Source organism: Sparus aurata, chromosome 18, assembly GCF_900880675.1.
Source record: "Sparus aurata chromosome 18, fSpaAur1.1, whole genome shotgun sequence".
Taxonomy (NCBI): Eukaryota; Metazoa; Chordata; class Actinopteri; order Spariformes; family Sparidae; genus Sparus; species Sparus aurata.
Genome location: NC_044204.1, coordinates 27,524,401 through 27,545,966, shown reverse-complemented (window position 1 = coordinate 27,545,966; position 21,566 = coordinate 27,524,401). Strand labels below are relative to the sequence as shown.

At 42.6% G+C, this 21,566-nt stretch overlaps 4 protein-coding genes across 6 annotated transcripts; 1 reads left to right on the top strand and 3 right to left on the bottom strand.

Annotated features, from left to right (window-relative positions):
- Positions 1–633: 633 nt before the first annotated feature.
- On the bottom strand, positions 634–5,097 carry LOC115568813 (nucleoporin nup211-like). Of its 3 annotated transcripts, XM_030396426.1 has the most exons (12): positions 4,964–5,097; positions 4,294–4,352; positions 4,031–4,189; positions 3,038–3,149; positions 2,577–2,627; positions 2,407–2,484; positions 2,248–2,304; positions 2,048–2,107; positions 1,723–1,787; positions 1,514–1,634; positions 1,270–1,334; positions 634–1,164 (listed from the first exon to the last, which is right to left on the bottom strand). In XM_030396426.1, exons 2-12 carry the CDS (start codon positions 4,314–4,316, stop codon positions 963–965), a joined length of 993 nt encoding a protein of 330 aa, XP_030252286.1. In that variant the 5' UTR covers positions 4,317–4,352; positions 4,964–5,097; the 3' UTR covers positions 634–962. The 3 variants fall into 3 exon arrangements, with proteins under 3 accessions (XP_030252286.1, XP_030252287.1, XP_030252288.1); XM_030396427.1 differs by lacking the exon at positions 4,294–4,352; XM_030396428.1 differs by lacking the exon at positions 4,964–5,097 and having other exon boundaries at positions 4,081–4,189; positions 4,294–4,311.
- A 984-nt stretch (positions 5,098–6,081) lies between these two features.
- On the bottom strand, positions 6,082–9,293 carry zdhhc24 (zDHHC palmitoyltransferase 24). The gene is made up of 3 exons (XM_030395368.1): positions 8,670–9,293; positions 7,897–8,174; positions 6,082–7,760 (listed from the first exon to the last, which is right to left on the bottom strand). The coding sequence occupies exons 1-3, from the start codon at positions 8,972–8,974 to the stop codon at positions 7,468–7,470; spliced, it is 876 nt and encodes a 291-aa protein (XP_030251228.1). The 5' UTR covers positions 8,975–9,293; the 3' UTR covers positions 6,082–7,467.
- An 878-nt stretch (positions 9,294–10,171) lies between these two features.
- Positions 10,172–14,344, top strand: LOC115569241 (spore wall protein 2-like). The gene is made up of 11 exons (XM_030397244.1): positions 10,172–10,267; positions 10,477–10,536; positions 10,674–10,827; positions 10,933–11,016; positions 11,204–11,270; positions 11,867–12,328; positions 12,427–12,559; positions 12,864–13,670; positions 13,750–13,905; positions 13,999–14,033; positions 14,128–14,344. Exons 1-11 carry the CDS (start codon positions 10,182–10,184, stop codon positions 14,220–14,222), a joined length of 2,139 nt encoding a protein of 712 aa, XP_030253104.1. The 5' UTR covers positions 10,172–10,181; the 3' UTR covers positions 14,223–14,344.
- Positions 14,345–14,523: 179 nt separating this feature from the next.
- pola2 (polymerase (DNA directed), alpha 2) lies at positions 14,524–21,149 on the bottom strand. Its single transcript, XM_030397245.1, has 18 exons — positions 20,775–21,149; positions 19,515–19,639; positions 19,317–19,405; positions 19,160–19,217; positions 18,907–19,016; positions 18,572–18,771; positions 18,230–18,318; positions 17,767–17,919; positions 17,339–17,401; positions 17,161–17,212; positions 16,490–16,608; positions 16,369–16,407; positions 16,139–16,212; positions 15,903–16,011; positions 15,645–15,751; positions 15,359–15,415; positions 15,145–15,271; positions 14,524–14,906 (listed from the first exon to the last, which is right to left on the bottom strand). Exons 1-18 carry the CDS (start codon positions 20,857–20,859, stop codon positions 14,754–14,756), a joined length of 1,809 nt encoding a protein of 602 aa, XP_030253105.1. The 5' UTR covers positions 20,860–21,149; the 3' UTR covers positions 14,524–14,753.
- Positions 21,150–21,566: the final 417 nt, after the last annotated feature.

The window sequence follows — 21,566 nt, the reverse complement described above, 5'->3', positions numbered from 1 at the left end:
GTTGTCCTTTAAGTGGAGAATCATTGAAGGAACTTGACAAAATTTACCTAGTAAAACATTTTTTCAACCTTGAACAGACTTAGAAAATGGATCATCAGATCTTTTCTTCCCACAGGACTCTCAGGGCTTCTGTATAATCATTGTAGCGTAATGACAGTACAATAGTTGCTTGCTTTTGGGGCACAGTCCACCATTAAAAGGTGATATACATAAGAACTGTCCACTTGTTTGATCCATATTCAGAACAAATAGTAACCAGGGTAACTGCTGACTGCTACCAACTGTAGCTGCAGTTAGCACGTTAGCTCAGTTAGCTGTCTTGACTAGGTGTTTGGAAGTACAGAAGAAGTGTTGGTGTTTACCGCTAGCAAAGGAGTTTTGGACCGAGATGTGTCAGGGCTAGTTGGTTAGCATTCTAAACGTGTTATGCTAACAATACAATGACATCATAATGTCAGAACTTTTATTTCTTCACATGCTGTTGATAATTTTAGTTAAGTTTTGAAGGTTTCCTACCAGGAGAGAGGCGCTGAGACGAGGCAGTAGAGAACGTGCATAAAGTCACATCCTTTGGATTGTCGCGGAAAATCTTACCTGAGCCTGTCACAAAGAAATCTAGTCCAGAAGCGTTAAAACTGTTACACAGAGCCCCTTTAATTGATTTATTTTTACGCCTGTGTTTTTACAACTTTCACATTCTGTCGTGGGAAAGATCATTCGAGGTTTTACTGGTTTGCTTTAGTGTGCTGAATATATTTTGTTAAACGAGTAATTATTTTTACTGAAGTCGAGCCAAGAGCTAATAAATCCAAAATTATTCATTTCCAATTGGAGATTTCATGCAGTAGTTTTTGTAAAAATAAGACCAAACCTTCAGCATTGTGATCTGCTGAGTGGAAAACACATATAGCTGAAAAACTATCAGCTAGATAAAAGATTCACATGTTTTTAAGAAGTTTAGCTCAAATAGGAGGTAAGGCCCCGTAATGCACTCTGCAGTAAGGCTGTAAAATCAGGTTTGCGCTGCTCCTCAAGGTGTTGATGGAAAAAAAGTCTGAGTGTCCAGCCAAGCTTCTTAACAAAAAGGCCAACATGACGAGTGTGACGACAAACAGCACAAACATTCCCGCTCTGTGGACTGCTGTCACTAGAACACCTGCACACCTTTAACAACAGAGAAACCAGAGGGATGATAATGAATGAGGAGATGTAAGCAGGACCCATAGAAAAGTCTAACAGGGCACTTTTGGTGATGTGAATCTGAAGTACCTTTCTGTCTGAAGCTCTGTTGTGAGACTTTGAGGTGTCAGCAGCTCCTCAGTCTCAGTTTCCTCCTGCAGATACGTAACAAACATCACTAATCTCAGTCCATCTACAGTCTCGTAGCAGCTGTCTGACAGTTTCAATCTGAGCTATGTAGTGGCACAATCTAGTGGTCATGTTTGGAAGTACAGGATGTATAATCATTTGTTTGTTTTGGCTATTAAACTTAATCTGGAGGAAGAAGTCGTACATGTCTGTGACCTGAGTCTGACACTGTGGCCGAAGATGCAAGCAGCTTCATTTCCTCTGCGAAGGACAGAGGCAGACTGAGCAATCCTTCCTTTTCTGCCATCACGTCATTCAGAAAAGCGCTGGAACAAATAGATGAAATAAGTGCACACGGATGACATGGTGCATGTCATGAATGTTTTAACACAAGATTTTATGTGTCAGGGTTACAATGAGGCCTCATCCTGTCTCTCCTCCAACTGATTCCTCAGCTCCTGATTGGTCAGCCTGAGATCCTGCAGCAGAGAAACATGATCAGACACTTTAACGGCTCATAACATGAAGACTTTATCTGAAAGTGGTCAGTAAATGAGTTAATACTGTGCATCTAAAGAGGCACAATGCTGGAATTGTGCTTGTGTCATCTCATATATCAAATTGCAGCGTGCCTGTTGAAAGAGACTCTCAGCAGTATGCTCTGCTGTGCAGTTCTCTTCTTTAACTGATGCAGGGAGTCGTAATTTTCTTAAACAACATAAAAATGGATGATCTTTACCTTTATGATGTTGGAGTACTCTTCTGCTGTTTCCTCCAAGTGCTGTAACTGCAACTCTTTCTATCAAAAAACACACACATGAAAACATGTGATGTTCAAATAATGAAGGACAAAGAAATTAACACTGAACTACAAAGAGAAAGATCAATATATATAAGCACCGACTGGTTATTGCCTGGCAGTGATGTCTCAGTTCCTACCTGGTGAATGATCTCATCCCTTTCCTGCAGCCTCAACTGAGCCTCTTCAATCCCACGCTGAAGAAAAATACAACACAGATCAGGAGGGTGATTGATAATGTAAAATACAGAATGTAAAACACTGGTATCGTCAACGGAGAGAGGAAAATGACAAGTTACCTCGAGGGTTTGAAGTGAGACCCTGAACTCGTTTAAGCTGATTTTGTCCCGGCATCTCTCCTGCTGGAGGCTCTTGAGCTGAAAAGTTTTTTTTTGTTTTTTTTTTTTATAATTTCAGACCACTGAGTGCAGTAAATGATGATGAAAGTTATGTTATGTAAACATCATACCTCTGCTGTTAGCTTTTTATTTTCTTCCTTAATCATGGCGGAGTCCTTTTCCTGCATTAAAAAAACAAACATGTAGGGTGACCTGGATGAGATTAAACCCATTCATCCTTTCTAACAAGTAAGGGTGGTTTAGGTGATTGTTGTGAAGTCTAAAAACTTGAAAACTGAAATTGTTTAGAACGCAGGAGGCTGTAGGAGAATAAATAACATTAATGTACCAATTATAGAGCTAAGTATTGTCACTGATTTACCAAATATGATCCAACATTGATATGGGTAGGTATATTTCAGTTATGGTACCAATTTTGCCTGGACATGGAAGAAATTCTGAGAGAATCGATTCTCTAAATTGTGTAAGGAACCCTCGTAACCTGGTGCATTTTAGCATGTGTCACAACATAACATAACTAAGTCTTAATATCAACATCATAATACAATAAGTAACATTTCTGCTCACCCACCAATTCCTGAATCTTTTGTTCACTGCGTCTCTGTAAATCGAGGTCATCACCCAGGAGGGACCCGCAAGTTTCAGCTTCCACCTGCTGAGCTTCACTGATTATCTTCTCCAGGCTGCAGATGTACAAACATAGCTACAAGACCTCCAGAGGTAATGAAATATGTTCATCAGACTCTTAGCCAGAATCAAAAGATATTCTCGTGTGTACAGGGCAAAAAAAGAGACCTTTTTCTTTCAGTCCTTTAGCTGGGGAGAGTTTTTACCCATTCATCCATTTCCAAAAGGAGTTCAACAAAAAGTGAACCAGCGTAAATCAGTTTAATTATTTCATTTCAGTGACAGATGTTTGAAACTAAAAACAGAGCACAGAGGAAGCATATTGTAACCCTCAAAGACCTAGACAGCTGGAGGTGGCTAAAAATAGCTAGTGTCCTAAAATGTTAAATAACTTTGGAACCACTAATCCAAACCATATGCTTTGAAAAGTCATGTAAGGTTGAGATTTTTAGCTCATCATAGACATTCGGGGGGTCCATGGCAAACATGATTGCGGCATCACGTTCTGCTATTGATTGGCCAAGGAAAACCCACATAGTTTGTTCATCTGGGCCAACTGGTAAAGGTTGTAGTCAACCTAATTGTTGTTCATGTTCAATAAATAATCTATTTCTCTGAAAAAAATCACCTTGCTTTAATGTCATCTGTTATGATTTAATAACATTTCTATTTATGTCTCTACTTATTATAATAAATGGCTGTAACTTGCTCAGGAAAGGTTAAAATGTAGACAAAAATTCATATGGAAGTCTAAATCCCCCCCCCCCAAAAAAAAAACCTATCAAGACCTATAATTAAACCTTGTGGTACTCCGTGTGGGACAAGTGCCAAATAACTATGGGTTCAAAGATATTCAGTGTTGGTGGTGAAGAGATTGGCTGTGTCAAAGGCAGCAGGGAGTTTAAACAAGTAAAGATAAATGCATGTGACTCGTTACGCTTTCACTTGTTTCCTGAAGGACGCGTTATCTGAGCGCAGCATCGCCACCTCATCATCTGCTACATCCAGCCAGTGCCTCATCTCAGTGTTCAGGTCCCTCAGCTGGCTTTGACTGTACTCCAGCTCAGCTATTTTCTCAAGCATCTCCTTCGCTGTCCTACACACACACACACACCAGAGAAAAAGCATCATATATCGCTGCTAATTAACACAACCCAAAAATGTTTTTGTGTGGGTGCTCATTCAAGGACCATCACTCACATATGTTCCTCTGTGACGTCCATTCTGCTGGCTTATTCCTCCCCGGTGCACCCAATTGTCTAAAAAGATTTAAAAAGGAGCAAACCCATAGTTTTACAAGATATATTTTCCAATTTTTCCAAGTCCTTGTTTTTAAGTATGTGTACTTTACTTTAGTATTTCGATTCCCTGCTACATAATACTTCCACTTCCATTCAAACATTTCTGAGGAAAATATTATAATTTTTAACTCAATACATGTATTTGTTAGACAAATGTATTCTCACACGATATCTCTACTTTCAGTAACTTACAACACTTGCTTGAACCCCAGTTTGTCTGAATAATTGCTGCCGTCTGTAACTCAACCTTCAGCCTGAAAATGTAGCATGACTAGTGCTACATTAGCCAATGCGCACAATTACATTAAAATACTCCAACTTCATTGATTATTTTACAACTAGCTAATGTAAACTTGTGTGCTGCTTAACCTAGCTAACTTTATAAAACTCATACTGCAATGTTTTTAAAAGAACTGAGGTAACCATAACTTTGCGTGCTAGTGTTTCACAGTTAGCTAACGCTAGCTAGTTAACAGCTGCCAAATGTTTAACAAGTTGACCAAATATTACCAAACTGACGATGTTTTACACTGACATCCACTCTGAAAACAAGACAAAAAAATCCTTACCAGTCAGAAAACCCAAATTATGGATACAGTAGCCAAATGGCTACCATGCAGAGGGCAGCAGGCTAGTATTGATTGGCAGGTTAGCTGGCAGGAACAGTAACGGTCCATGCTAGCAGGAGAAGACGAACCGCCGGTTGCTAGGCAACGTTTTTTTAATTACGTCATTCAAGGAAAATGGCTCAGACAAGACCAGGTGTGAGAGAAGGAGCAGACTTCACCGCTTACCTGCCTGTTTTCTGAGGTTATTGGCCCGTAGCAATGTGTAATAAACAGTCCATGTTTAACAAAGATGTTAAGTTAAACGTTAAGGGCATTAACACAAAGGATAAGAGATTTAACAATATTTAGATGCATGATGCACTGCCCTGAAACTTAAATAGCAAAACAGGATTTATTTGTATGGAAGACTACAACTGCCATAATCAATAATAGATAAATCAATTAGTCAATAAATACAATACAAAATAACTGACATTGAATTAATTTAAAAGATGTCAGCATTGATCAATTTTATAAAATGTGACATAAGTAGATATTTGTTTTATTTTGCTCCTCTATTCATTCCTTAGTATTAATTCTCATATTTATTTACCTTTCCACTTAAACCTGCAATATGTAAGAATAGACCACCTGTTGAATTACTTAAGGGCAGCATATCACCAGAGGAACCACTAACTACTGCAATACTGATGCTTAGGGGTGGTGACAAAGTGTCAGAGTTCAACTAATTGTAGATTAATTTATTTATTGAGTCATTTTTGTGCTTTTTTTCCCCTGGATTTTGGCATTTTTGGTGCTCCAAAGATTTGGACCCAGTGTAGCAAATATTTTACACAAAATCATGTATAAAAAGTCAGTGGAGTTAAATTTAAGAACATGATTCTGTGAATAAAGTTAAAATATGTCAAAGCAGAAAAATATTTACCTTTTTTCCACCCGAGCATGCATGATTACAATTATTTGAACTTCTTTTCACAACAAAATGTAAATATTAGTAGATAATTTACACCACAACAGTACAAAATACAAAATGGTTCCCTTGAAACAATTTATTTAACAGTCAAATGAGAGAACCCAAATGAAATAGCACCAAAAAAGAAACAAAACAGAGACCCATATTTTTATATATATAAATATGTTTATTAAGTAAACAATAACCAATTCTTAAGAACAACATTTTTGGCTGTAGGATAAACAAGAGCACCTGTCAAAACAAAGGCTGGTCGTTTTTTTTCACTACATTTAAGGCCAGGAGAATCAAAATTGCAAAATCAAAAGTGCAAAAGAGAAGGAACAAAATTGACTAGTGATCAAGTGCTGCAAGACACGTTAGCTGTGTCCCAAATCCACACTATTACACACTAAATCAAGTTGTGAGTGAGAACATAAAGTATTCTTAAAACTGTCAGGTTGAACAGCTCCAGGAACACATCAGAAAACAAAAACAATATAAACTACAGAGCGTTTTGTTTTCTCTCTTTTTAAATGAAACCGGCTCTGACAGTGAAAGGTCACAATTTGATTGATGCCTCACAGCGCAAGTAGTGTATCAAAACTGTTATAAAAAACTTTAAAGTACGCCGATTTCCTGTATGCAAACTGCAAAAACTGGATGTTATGAAGATTAACATACAGTACACACATTGTACATTTAGCAAGCAGCAGGGAGTTGGGACACAGCGGTTGCTTGAGTCATTACACGCTATGTTGCTACACTGTACGTTAGTTTGGTTTGTGAAAAGAGAGGGAAACACTGTTAAAGTGACATCCACAAGTAGACTTCACATTCTTCTGTAAACAGCAAAATGTACAATTTCTGTAGATAGTTTTCCTACACAAAGCTTGTCCTGAGGTGTTACAGCATCATTGCTAATCCCCCCCACCCTCTCAGTGCTATCATTGTCTAACAACAATCTTCAGCAAAGACTTCTCAGCTGGAGCTTGAGCGCGGATGTGGACAAGTGGTAAGCACAAGCACATCATCGTCGTGGCAGCTGATTCAGGAGCAGTGCAAGCGAAATTTTTCATGACCTTCATCTTCAGGCAAGTTAACAGTAGGAGGAAGGTCGATGTGAGTTGTCATGGTCGTAACCACCCTGGAGTGATGTACAGCAATCGCGAGTGCTTGCTGCAGAAATGTAAAAATGACTAATGTTTCTAAATCAAAAAAGTACATTCTCATTTCAGTGTTGATTACATACATTTTCAGTGCTCAGTATTCAAGAGGAATGCTCATATTTTCTGTGTTAATATCCGAGGCCAACCTCAACGAGTTTACAGTTTACCTTTAAGTCAGAGTCAACGTACCCATTACTCTTCGTCTCAGCACAGGACAAGATACTGGTTGACGGTAACAACCACACTATTCCTGCATATTCCCATCCCAAGCTACCTCCTCTTTAACTGAGGTGATGTTCCCTGCTGCTGCTGCTGATCCCGATAAAATTAACCATCACCACGAAAGTAAAGACACACGGCCTTGTTAGCATTCAGACTTTCAGCTGTTACCGGCTGGGCTCCAGCGATCCCGTCACCTGGAAGTGAATCCCGTCTCCGGGCAGAGGTGATGGGATGAGCGGGCAGAGCCAGCAGAGGTACCAGCGAACGCCCAGAGAGTTACGGAGGTTGCCCAGGAGCCCGAGGCTGTAGGGCCGGCGGGTCGAGTACCACTCCCTGGTGGTCTGTCCCCGAATCATCAGGAAGAGATGGAAGAAGAAGAAGGCGGAGACCAGCAGGAAACCCACCACGCAAGTGTCTGCGATGAAGGCGAAGGCGAAGGCACGTGCTGAGACCTGACCTGAGGAGAGAAGGAGCAGCAGCACAGAATAAATCACACTCTGCAAAATAGCCATAGAAGTACAGAAGCAGCTGCAGAAGTACAACAGCTGCATGAAACAGGACAATCAATGTGTCCCCAAACCAGATCATCCCACCTGAAACCAGCATGATCCAGGGTATGAGCAGCAGCAGGACGCTGTGCACCGTCACGCCCTCCTTCAGGATGACGATGAAGACCTCTGCGTTCATCAGAGTGGCGTACAGGAGCCCCGACCACATGAACAACAAGCAGCATATGAAGTAGCGGTAGTTGCGGAAGCCCACGCACTGGCCGAAAAAGACGCAGTGGTGGTCCCGCCGCAGCACACACACTTTGCAGTCGTAGCAGTGGGAGCAGCGAGGAGGAGTGTGTGTCTCGCATGTATAGCAGTACCTGTGCGGGCAAAGAGAGAGAAAATACTAATCAGTTATAGTCAGGGATGCAACTAGACAACATTTCATATTAACACGACTTTTTTTATTGCTCAGACTGAAATATAACAACTGTAACCATGAGCACAGAAGTCCATTCTAGGAACAGGTATTCGATTAAATTACAAGTTGTCAACTATTAACTCAATCACAAACTACCACCAATCAATCAATTGGTTTGAGTAATTTATTTCAGAAAAAAAGTCTAAATTCTCAGTTTCCAGATCTAAAGATTAAAGTATCTTCCTGTTTATTTCCTCCCCTGTGGCAGTAAACTGAATATCTTGGCGTTATGGACAGAGGAAGATATTTAGTGACACCATCTTGGGTTTTGGGAAACTCTGATTGACATTTTTCAAACAAACAACTGATCGATTAATTGATCTAAAGGTTTAAAGGATCTTGTTTCTTTGCTGTGATTACTCTAATAATACTGTCCATGTTTCACTCGTCTTACCTCCACCCCTGACCCATGCCCTCTCCTCCCAGGAACACCCCCTTGATGCTGGGGTTGGTTCTGAGGAAGAGCATGGCGTTCCAGCAGATGTTGACAAGCATGAAGTACTGGGCCAGCAGGTGGACCGCCTTCCACCTGGACGACCACACCGTCTTCTGCTGGTCCTCCTCCAGCGGAGCCTCGACCAGCACCAGGTAGCTCACCTCCCCGGTGATGGAGAACACCAGGAAGGTATTGAGGAACACGGGGAGGTGGCGACACACACTCTCGACCCGGCAGAACACTTTAGATGCAAAACTCGTCATGTTTCCTGCCCGTCCAGCTCTGCGTGATGTTCGAGTCACTGGAAGGACTGGTTTGACAGACGCACTCTGCTAACTGTCAGTTAGCTTGGTTAGCTAACTAACCGCTCCGTTAGCTTCGTCCTCGCTGATAAATAAACCGAATGATATTAATATTACCTGAGGAATCTTCGGGGGAAAATAATATAACGTAAGAGTTGAAATGTGAAGCCGTAACTCACTCTAAACTCAGTCCTGTTCCCACCACTGATCTGCTACTGGGCGGAAACAAGCTTCTGCCAATGGGTGTTGCATAAAAATACATCCGCAGTGCAACAACACGCTGTGCTTCCGCCTGTAACGTCCCGTGAAAACAAATGTGTGCCCCTTTTTAAATACAAATGACAGAAGAACTAATGTAGTTTTTATTGTAGTTTTGTGTTCGATTGGTAGATTATTAGTACGAGTGTTTTGTTTTTTAATGGTTCCAACGAAATCTGTGTATTTAAAGCATAATGTATGTGTTTATTCTGCTTTCTTCTCCACCCTAAAACAGGTTTGTGCAAACATGCCCACTGCTTGTATTTGTAATTTGTATAGGCTACATTTCCAGAATCAATAATAATAAAAAAAAACTTAATAAATACATTAACTTGAGTCCCTGTATACGTTTTTATTTTTATTTTACTCTATTTATTGTATTTATCTATTTGTTCTGTTCTGTGTTTATTTATTTATTTATTTTATTTTGTTTATTTCCTTGTAGCAGAAGCATGTAGTGAGAGGTGTCCTGAGTTAAGAAGTTATACAATTGGACCAAAAACTCTGAAAATGCCTTCTGTAATATCTCCTTTTTTATGCACAACATATTGCCTCATTTTCTAAAATGAATGTGCCATTAACTACATTAAAAATAATGTTAAAAGTAAGGCATTAATTAAGTTATAAAATGTGACATACTTTTCTAAAAGTTAAAGTTTTAATTTGTTTTTGTATTGATTCACCTTTGTTTTAAACTATTAAAACTACCATTAGCTATTACTACTATTAACCCTAACCCACATTAAGGGCTTTAAATCTGTATGTAAGTTAATTTTCCAATAATTTGGTAAACTGTGTGGCATTTTAAAGATGTACGAGGTCCATGTGTGGACTGGGAGCAGGTCCCTCCCCCTTCAGAGCGTAGACCTTAATCCCTGATAATCTCTGCATCCACTGAAAGCTGGCAGTCATGGCCACACCGAAGGAGAATTCACTGTCTCTTGGGCATCTGACCGACACTTTCGCAAAACAAAGACAGCACAGGCTCAAAAAGAGGTAAGATCTCGGTGGTCTTGGACTTTTTTTTTCCCTTCAATAATTATTATTCTCAACAATGAATTTTGATATGGTCCTGAAGAAATACACACCTGCTACATACAGTAAAATATAGTCTAGTTTGTTGTAATTTGACCAGGCAAATGTCTTAAGATGGGAAGTTTACCACTGACTGTAGGAGTGTGTATGATGCACAGTTTCTCTTACAGTGTCAACACGCCGATGTTGTTTCAGGCCGACCTCTCAGCTCCTCAGAGTCATCAACATCTGTAAGAACACTGACAAAAGGCAACAAGATGCCACCGCCGTGCATCACTCAGTATGTTGGTGTGAATGTTTTTTAAGCTCTGACTCTGTGTGTGTGTGTGTGTGTGTGTGTGTGTGTGTGTGTGTGTGTCACTCGCAGCAGGAAGATGCACCTGCAGCAGCGTCTACGGGAGCTGAAGGAGCGAGAGCTCACAGCCCGGCAGCACAACAGGCAGCTGCTGCAGCAGTTTGATGAGGCGCAGGACACACTGAGAGGGATGTTCACCCTCACTGCCAACATGAAAACTATTCGGGTGCACAGAAAACACACTTTTTAAAAAAAAATCTGTACTTTTACTCCTTCCTCTGCGAAGCTCTGGTGCTGAACCCTGTTCTGCTTGACCTTTGACCTTCTCCAGGTGGAGTATGAGAGGTACCTGGAGGAGAGCGCCCCCCGCTGGCAGCAGCAACTCAAGGAGCAAACACAGGCTGCTCAGAGGAAGGTACAAGCAATTCACAGTGTGTGATAATCCTCAAAACTGTAATCTTTTCTATCTCATACTGCCAGAGAGGAATCATCTTGTTTCTTTCCATCAAAAAGTTTCTACGTGTCAAAAAGACACGTTTAATGGCCTTTAACAAAATGATCCCTGAAGCTCCACAGTGTCAAAAAGTCTGTTTCATTTACAGAGAATGGAGGAGGTTTTGAAGTCGTGCCTAAAGAACGCAGAAGATCAAGTGATGAAGTCCTCTGCAGGTTTGTCCTCCTCATCACCAACTTTTTACAAAGTCAGATCGTCCGGCTAGATCACCAAACTTTACAAACACAGCCGAGCGAATAGGCGAACAGCTCAGTTTAAGCGTATGGTCGTTGGAAAGTTTAGATTCTGGCGATTCTATTCATGCAATCTCGACATGAAAACCACAACAACAAACAAACAAGCGCGTACAAAGTTTTTCCCACTCACCAAGTTATTTCAGTAGGGCATCAAACTACAACATTCTCAAATGTCCAACACATCAATTTCAGTAACACGATTGGTCCAGATGTTGTGTTCCATGATTCAATGGTGACAAAATGGCAAAAATCTAAGATTGTGGAGGCTTTTTTTGTGCTTTTCACAGCAGATGCCGTTATCCTTTTACACCAGAGATACTGAGATGGCAGCCATTTGATTGACAGTAGATTTGACCTTCTATGCCCACCCTAGAGCCTAAAACAACCAATGAGTGATGGTGTAGACAAACGACTCTGAGCTCCGCAGAGACCAGAATTCATGAACTCCTATAGATTAGCGTCAGAAGCACTTGCAGAGCTTGTTCTAAAAATCCAAATGATATCTTTGTTTGCAGGGTCAACCGCACAGCCACAAAAAACTGCTCCACCTCAAAAGCACTACAGCCACAACAGCCCTTTCGACTATGCCCAAGATGGCTCCCCTCATCTCCCCTACATGCAGCCAGCCTGGCAGACCCACCCTCGCACCCAGACTTCCAGGTTTCCCATCGGAGCGCCTCATCAAACTCAGGGCTCCCTTCAAGTCCCTCTGTCTTCCCTCCCACCTCCCGTCTTCTCGCACCCGTTCCACCTCGGCCATCATCACCCCTGGCCCAGGCAGACTCCCCCGCAGCCCGACTGGTCCTGGGCCGCAGCAATCCCCCCGGGATCTGAGGCCCTGTGGGGTCAGCTCTACACGGAGGAGCCTCCACCCGAGAGGGAGGCGGTGGAATCGAGCAGAGCACCGAGCTCGAAGAGAGAACGAGGTGGAGGGAGCGGAAGCAGCCTTTTGTCACAGGAGCTGGACGTCAAACCAGGTCGGGGAAGAGAATATATGAGTGTGTGTTGGCTCATTTTTATCTCCCTGAGTGGATCTTTCCCTTCACATGTTGTAATTTCTGCATGTTTGCGTCAGTTCGGTTGTCCTGCAGCCCTGCAGAGAGCAGTGACAGCAGCAGGGAGTCCAGTCGGGCGAGCAGAGAGAGGAGGGAGAAGAGAGGAGGATCACGGCGTCCTTCCTCTGACGGAGAAAGATGCAGCTCTCAGGAGTAAGTCACAGTCAGGGCGTCAGACACTCAAATGGTTTTTAAGACAAGTAATCTTTTTCTTACTCAAGCATTGCAGGTAAGATTGATTAAAGTCTAAAGTGGGAATGTTTGAGGGGATTCGATTGATCTTCATTGTGCCAAAAGGTGCAAGTATAAAGTAAAAGACAACATAGGTTCAGTTTTTAAGATTTGTAAAATCAGACATGGGGACTTTCACGCCTAAGAGCATTTTGTCGAAAAAAAAAAAAATCAAAAGACGGACAACTGGAATCAGATTAAATGTTTGTGGCGATTCTCCCTTCAGGTCATCTGGGTCTTCCAGCGCCATCGTCGTCACTGCTGCAGTCACAGCGGCCAAAAGCTCCAAAAGTTCCAAAAGTGACGCCTCATCGGAGAAGAGCAGAACCAGCGGGAGGGGAAGAAGGAGTGCTGGACTGGACGCTGGATCACCGAGGGCTGAGAAGGCGGAGAAGGAGGGGAGCAGGAGCAACGGAGAGGATTCAGAGAGTCAGTCTACTTGTGAGGAGTCCAGGAGTGAAGAAGAAGATCGAAGTCCTGGCGCTAAATCACTGAGCTGTAGAGAGGAGTCGGGATCCCAGGAGGAGGAGAAGGAGGAAGATGAGGAGGAGGAGGAAGATGAGGAGGAGGAGGAGGGGGATGAATCAGGGAGTGTTAGTTTAAAAATTGAAGAAGGACGTGGAGGTCAGAGTAGCAGCTCTGAAGAGAGCGGCGAGGGAGTAAAGGAGCAAGAAGAGGAACAAGATAAAGATCCGGGAGACGGAGACGAAGAGGAGGATGATGGTGAAGAAAAAGAGGAGAGTCGAGGAGATGAAGAGCGAGAGGTGAAAGGTGAGGAGGAGATGAAGGAGCAGGACTCAGAGGAAGAGGGTGACGAGGAAGAAGAAAAGTCAGACAGGTTGAAGAACGAAGAGAACGGAGGAGAAGGTTCTGAAGATGAAGAGGAGGACGAGGAGGAGGGCGAAGGAGAGGAGGACAAAATCAAGGAGGAGGGAGGGTCAGATGAAGAGGAGGAAGAGGAGCAGAGAGGAGAAGAAGCAGGAGAACCAGAGGAGGGAGACTCCGAGGACAGCATCATCTCCCCACAGAGCAAGTAAGACGGTTAAAGAAGCCAGCGGTCTTCCTCACAAGCGGCAGCACACGAAACTAAAAACAATCCGTTTTGTTTTCAGAACTAAGAAGATGCACATCATTCCTGAGGAGGGAGGTGAAGATGAGGAGGAGGATGAGGATGAAGAGGGTACAACAGGATCCTCCGACTCTAGGGAGAACAGCGACGAGGACATCGAGAATCTACTTGCACCCCAGGAGCAATCGCAGAAAAAGGAGTGAGTACTGTTTTTTCTGTTTTTTTTTTTTACTAGATGGCAAAAAGAAATTCCTGAAACACACGTCTCATCTTTTATTTCTCACGTTTTCAGGGAGAAAAACGTAAAAGCGGATGAGACAGACAAAGGTAACAAATCACTACAATCAAGAGACTGAGCATATGAAAAAAATACTTTTTAAAAAGGATGTTGATTCTGATTTGTGTTCCGTTTCTTTCCCAGGAACTTGTGACAGAGTGCAGATTTTTCAAGTGGAGACATCGCCGAAGAGAGACCATCAAAGTGACTCTGAGGAGTTTGATGACTTTTATGACTAAATGCGAGAGGAAACCCTGAGAGTGAAGGACCCGATCCTCCCTCACTCACCTGGAGTTTAATGTTTGAAACATCTTATGAAAAACGAGGTGGAACAGATGTTTTTGTTTTTTTGTTGTTTGATATCGAAATGTTTCATCATTCCCACCACAAAAAATATAAGTCAACTCAGCTGGAATAACTCCACTACATTATATACACATCAAAACAACTATTTATTTTACTTTTAACAAAGAAATGACATTTTAAACAGGTTACTTTCTCTTCCAATCAGATTCAGAGACAAGAGAGATCCAGAACGACTGAACAGGGGTCACAATAATTTATTGAAACAGATGATTCTTGGATCTGATGACAGTTTCACTCTCAACATGTTTGTCATATAAAAAATAAACCTGTGGGTTTCAACAGCACAATGAATAGTTTTTAACATATTTTACATCGGCACGTCTGCAGAGCGCAGCGCCTCGGAAAGGGTCGGCTCATGTGTGTCAACAACAAGCGTTCAAAAAGTCTTCAATCTCCTTTTTTTTTTAGATTTTCACCACCTGAGCAGCCAAACAGGGGCTCACTCTCTTCCCGTCGTCTGGTGCGGCGCTGCGCTGAATCAGCAGCCGGCCGTAGGTCCCGCCCACTTGACCTTTGGTCAGTCGGCCGGGATTGACGCAGACGCAGCCGATCACGTCCTGAGGACAGAGGAGGGTTCAAAAGACATGATTAGACCTGCCAAGATCAGTGGATCACAAAAATGTATCAGATGAATCTACAGCTTCTTACACGTCCGTTTCTAATGACCATTTTTAAAATTTTTTTGTTTCTTACATGTGATTAGACTCAACGACTCGTCATGAATGGATGAAACACAATGTGTACATAATCTAAAAAGAAATCGCCCATCATGATGCAGAAACAGGAGTTCTGTACCTTTACAAAGTAGCGCAGCTCAGAGGGGATGATGAGGACGTCCGGGGTGAGCGGCATCTGACCGAAGCTCTGATACTTCTCATAATCCATGTTGACCTCCTCCACAGGTGGGTACAGCGGGTAGTAACTGTGAAGTGAAAACACGCATATGGAGTCAGTAATGGTGGTCAACTTCACAACAGAAAGAACAAATGAACTCTGTTAGGACTCTCACCTCCTCTGGGTCAGCATGTGCTTCAGGATGCGTGAGAACCTGTCCGATCCAGTGCCACTGCAACGCGACACATTACAGAGTTATTGAAATATATAATCAACACTATGTTCTGCTGCCTCTAATAGAAGCCTCCAGCTTTAGTGACAGAAGAGAAGAAGGGAGGCAGAGAGGAGGTTTGTTCATGTGAGAGAGGCAAAAAATACTCTAACTAACTAACTGAGCCTCGCTGCTGGATGAAGAGATGTAAAAATGAGTAATGGCACTTTGAGCTCATGCTCCTCCTCACCAGCTGATCTCCTCTGCGCCCATGTGGAACAGGATGTCAGTGGACGTCAGGCCGAAGGTCACGCCGTCGACCAGCAGGGTGCAGGGGTCAGGGACCAGGGTGACACGCTGCACAGAGAGAGGGGAAACACTTGAAACCTCTGAAATCACAAGTTAAAAACTTTTCTATTACACTGAGGTTTGCCATGATTGCTCACAGAGCTGGAAGTTAATTTGGTTTCAATGTAAAATCCCACTGTCAGGTGTGTGTGTGTCTGACCTGCGCCTGGTCCTTGTTGAGGTTTGGCAGCGTGAAGGGAGGCTGTGGGTAGATGAAGTGATGGTTGATGTCTCTCTGGGACGGCACAAACACCAGGCGGCAGCCAACACTGGATAAAAGAACAGGATTCATTACGGTAACGGCTTCTGATTAAGACACATTAAAAGCTACCATGATGCTTTTTAAAAAAGGTCCTCAGGAGTTTTAGTCACAGTTAGGGGAAATGTGAGTCTCACCTTTTGGTGCCGTCCACGATGCTTTCAACACATCTTGAGAAAATGGCCTCAAACGTCTCCGTCACCTGGGCTTTCTGTTGGAGAAACAGGTGAGATGAAGATGGTCACATATCTATGATCAACCAGGATTTAAAGAGCAAACAAAAGGAATTCAGGAAAATGTAAAAAAAAACAAAAACAGAAGATCTAGCGATATTGAGTACTCTGGCACTCTCGACAGGCGAACGTACCTCAATTTGGTCATGTTTGGAGTCCACAAACGGGCCGAGCTGGAGAAGAGAAGACAGAATTAGAAAACAGGCAATCATTTGACGACTAGAAGAACGACTGACAGCGAAGAAGTAACCATACCAGCAGGCAGACATCAGGCCGATCCCTGACGATGACACTGATCAGGTCCAGCAGAGGGTCAAAGGTCAGGCTGTCGGAGGGAGTGTACGGTCCACACGCCACCAGGACATTTGTCGGCTCTGCAATCACATGAGATGACGATGTGTGTGAATGCTACTGAGGTGAAAGTGATGAAGGCCGGCCCACATCAAACCCAGAGTCACAGAAGTGCATCAGAGCTGCTGAGTCTGAGGACTGAACACTGGAATAAAAACTGCCGCAAATCTGCTCTTGGACTGGACGGCATGATTGTTGGAGATGATGGATTTCCATTTCTCATGCTCCCATGTTGGAGGGCCATGTCACCAGTGTAGGTAGGACACCCACGTTGTTACCACAGCAACCCATGCCAATGGTTGGACACAAAAATCTGATCTGATTGCTTGCAAATAATTACGCAAGACAGTCGGAGAAACAAATCTGATTTGCCGGCAGTCTGAACAAAGCTCGGCAGCTAAAGCTTTTGACACAAGCAGCCTGCAGTCACTCCCGCTACCGAAGCTGAAAGGTTTATCGGTGCACTAATACCAATTCAATTACCAGATTTACAGGAAATGTTACAAAACACGCAGAAAGTCGAGCGGCATTAACAGGACGCACCGAAGCAAGCAGTAACCGACATCGCTCCTTACCTTCATCCGTCTCCATTTTCACCTCAGAACTGTAGAAAGGAAGAGGCACTCCCTGAAAAAAGGAAAAGGTCATCAACAAAAGACAAACACACCGGCTGCAGATCTAAAAGGTTTTTACAAACAACATTTCTAGTAAAAGTCGTTCCGTAAAAGGAATTATCTTGAACTTGTAGCCGACCTCGTGGAGTTTGGAAGCCATCAGTTTTCTTCCCGTTGTGTTCATCCCCTCCATCACCACCACCTGAGGACAGAGAGCAGACGAGGAGATGAATCTTCACTCCGAGTTGGTTTCATACAACACACGCAGGCGGAAAATGATCTATCGTTATGTGGGGAGTGTTGATTGGTTGTCAGAGTTCTCGGTCAGACGCCGGGTGAGTCTCCAGCCCGGCTCCTTGGCATGCTCTGTTTCTCTGGGTGGTCTGTGTAACCTGCCGCACACACACTTCAGTGCGCAGGTAAAGGAGAGACCACCGCTCATTAACACAACGATCACAAAACACTCCCAGCTGGTGTCTTACAAAGACAGAATACGTAGCAGAAATGGCAGTTGAAAAGCCTTTCAAAAGCAGACCTGTGTGTAATTTCCTTGGTCCTTCTGCTCACCTGACCAGGAAACAGCGAGTACTCCTTGAGCTCTGATAGGTCAACAGGCACCTGCTGACCACCTTGCTCCGGCCCCGCCTCCAACAGAACCGACTGTGCGTTGAGTTTGCCGTTACTGTCGCAGCAAACCTGACCCAACACTGTTATACTGTCCTGCAGGTGAAGACACAGAAACACGGCGAACTCCTCAGGTGTACACAAATACAATTACATTTTAATCAATTAGTTCCTCGTAAACAATAGTCAAGATTAACATGTTTAAGCTAAGAGGGAGGAGGATCGCTGACGGCAAAATGGACAGGAAGCTGGCAGAAACAATGACGATGCTTACAACAGCTTAAAAATAAAGTTTGTAAATCTATGAGCTTGCTAGTGAGGAATGAGAAAAATCGTGAGTAAAATATTAAATCATAACTCTAAGATGTCCACCATGTTTTCAACACCTTGGTAAACCCTTTTGTACCTGGGCGGGCAGAGAGACGGGGGAGAACTCTTCAATGTTGAAGTGAGTCTTGAGGCCCTCGCCGAGCTCCTCGATCTTCTCTGTCAACACTGCAGAAAACAGACGCGCACATCGTCGCCTTCAAACAATCTGTCATAATCAAACGTACTGTTTCATTTATTTGAGCGGATTCACTTTTTTGTTTTGGCATCAGAACATTTAGGGGGAAATGGGACAGATATGTGTGAGTTCTGTGACCTTAAATAAATCTGCCACGCAAAAAGTTTTCGACATTTTCTCTTCTACAAATCTAGAAATCTTCCTTCCAAAAGTAGATCAATGACTTCACACGCCGCCTGTTACCGTTTCGCACGTCGCGCAGCCTCTGGAACATGTACTTGTAGCTGGAGCTGAGGGAGTCTTCGGACCCTTCGAGGAGCTCCAGCCGGACACCTGCGCCCAGGGCCTTCCTGCCGGCCCATCGGGTGCCCTGCACGGCCCCGAACGTGACCACCACCTCCCCCTTCCCTCCACGCTGGCCGTACTTCTGTGACGGCGTCGCACTTCCAAAGACAGACGAGAAGAAAGGCTTTTTAATTTCCTTCCACCAATATAATGCAACAAATGTTTGTTGAATTTTTTTCCCAGCAGCTCACCGACTGTTGGCATGTGTTGTTGTTGTTGTTGTTGTTTCATACCTGGGAGAAAAGCTGGCGGGAGACAGCAGCAGACCCGGGCTGGCCAGAATAGCTGCGCTCCTCTTTGATTGAGGGTGCTCAGGAGTGGTCAGTGCTCGCTTCTGAGAGCCCTGCAGACAGACAAACAGTCGGCGTAGAGCACAGAGATGACTCACGCTCACTACAGAGCCAGCAAGTGAGTCACTGAATTAGCTTTAAAAATGTGCAAATCTCAATATAAACACTGTCTGAAGTCAAGAGAGAGAAAGTTTACCTTAGCAGGAGTTGAGTAGGAGTCCAGTAAATTCTCCTCTTCTTCCTCGGCCCTGATTCTGAACAACCGAGGTCAAGGACTGTAACACAACGGCATCACACACTCGTGATAAACATTCACAAAGAGAAGCTGCTGGAGGGTTCACAGTGAAGGATACAGGTCCTGCAGCGAGTGGATGTCTCTGGTTCTGTTGTGAGTTTCTTCTTTTCTGAAGCTTTGTTTGGATTTGCTCTTCTTGTTTAACACCTGCAAAGAAAATGAACACGCTACGAATACAAAACCGTCCAAGTTCAAAGAGCCAAGACGAGAACAAACATGTTTTAATTTCTTTAAAATATGAACATGTCCCTGTTACCTCGTGTTCAAATTGCTCCAGGGCGTCCATGGTGAGTTTCAGTCCATTTTTTGTGGTGCTGTAGGCCACCCACTCCAACACCATCTCATCCGCCTGTATCCTGTTGCAGATGCACTGCTCCACCACTGAGGGACACAAGAGATGTGAGCGCAGACGTAACAACAATCTGACTTTAACGTCAGCCCACCGAGGCACGAGATGTTACGGCAATGATTTGATGACGATTACAGACACTTTTGTTCGCCATATAACATAACATGATTCAAATTCATTATGTTCATCTTGACTCAATTTTCATTTTACTGTTATCCTCTCACAGACAGCTCACATGAACTTATGGAGGACCTAAATATCCAAAACAATATGACTTAATAAACTAATATGCCATTTAATGCATCAAAAATCTGATTAAAAACAAATGTAGGTATTCATTTATAAAACATGATATAGTTTGTTTGAACTGTCATCTGTATTTATTTACATTTGCTCTTGATTCCACTATTTATTTCCTTTACAATTGTATATGATAATTAATTCATCGGTGAATGTATTTATTCATTTATGTCAGTAGCCAATTATTTCCCCTTCGCATATTATCCCTGTTTGTTTCTCCAGATCAATTTATATATTCCTTTACATTTCTGACAGCATTGCTGCTTTGTTATGATGTCATTTATGCCATAAATGAGTAAATAAATACAAGAAAAATGGATAAATAAGGAAACAAAGTGGAAAATTAAAAAGGGAAAGTACATAGATAAGGATATTAACGCAAAGATAAATAAATGCAGGAACAAAATAAAACAGAAATGACACATTTGTCATATTTGATTTATTTAACAATTTTTGAAGCATTTACTACCATATTTATTCATCTACTGAGTCATTTCCTCTATACCAACATCAATATGGTGATAATGGTGCGATTTGCGGTCACTGTGAAGGTTGTGAGACATTGAAAGAAACACACGAGTGAGACTAAATGTAGAGAAAGGACACACTACAAGAAACCTCACATGCTGTCACTGTACAGTCACTGTACACACGGAACATCACAATCATATCTTCATATCAGATCAGTCTAAACGCGCCCACACAGGTAGATAACAACACAACAGTCAAATCTCATAACGTCACAGCCTGCAGAGTATTCCAGTGGTGGTATACCACAATAGTAATCTTAGCTTCTTCTGCTAACATATTTCGCTGTAAAGCTTCACTCTCCAGCTGACATATGAATTAGCAGGCGTTGTTACTCACTCTTGTCGAGGACGGAGTCATCCTGGCAGGGTATGTCGAACATCTCCAACTCCGACTTTAGGCTCTCTCCGGTAACAGGAGCCATTGTTGCACGCTGTATAGTTCCTATATAAACGCTACACGGTCAAAGTAGTATGCTAATGTTTTGATACTTCGGTAGCTAACATTAGCTTTGCTCTCACTTCATAGCAACGCCAACGACCTACTTCTTTAGAACAACGCTATCACTGAATACTACCACAGCGATTATCTACACGACTGACGAAAATGTGAAAACTCGTAATAAATCTGATCAACATAAGATGGCCATTTCATTTTACCGCGAAAAACTGCTGTCGCTGTTGGCGGCCGGAACCTACGTCACATTCATAAACAGTCTGAAGCGGAAGTTGACGGCGCCACCAAAATAAAAGCCTCCAATGCCCTCTAGTGGCAACGTTGTACAAATGTTCATGTTATTTTACACGGGTATAGAATGTAAGTATATTCAAGCACAATTTTGATGTACTTGTATTTTACGCAAGTACTTTACTAACAGTAAATCTTTAAATATTTATCGTCTATCTAATTAAAAACACACTCCTGCCATTAATTAAAAAAATGCTAAATATTGCATCCCATAGCACACAGTATATACATACATATATTTTTTGGTACTTCAAGTACATTTACTGCCAGAAAGTTACTGTGGAATCTGAAGTACATTTAATATTACTTACTTTTACCCAAGTACAATTTGTATGGGTGACTTTCACTTCTATCAAAGTAATATTCTAATATGATCTCTTTACT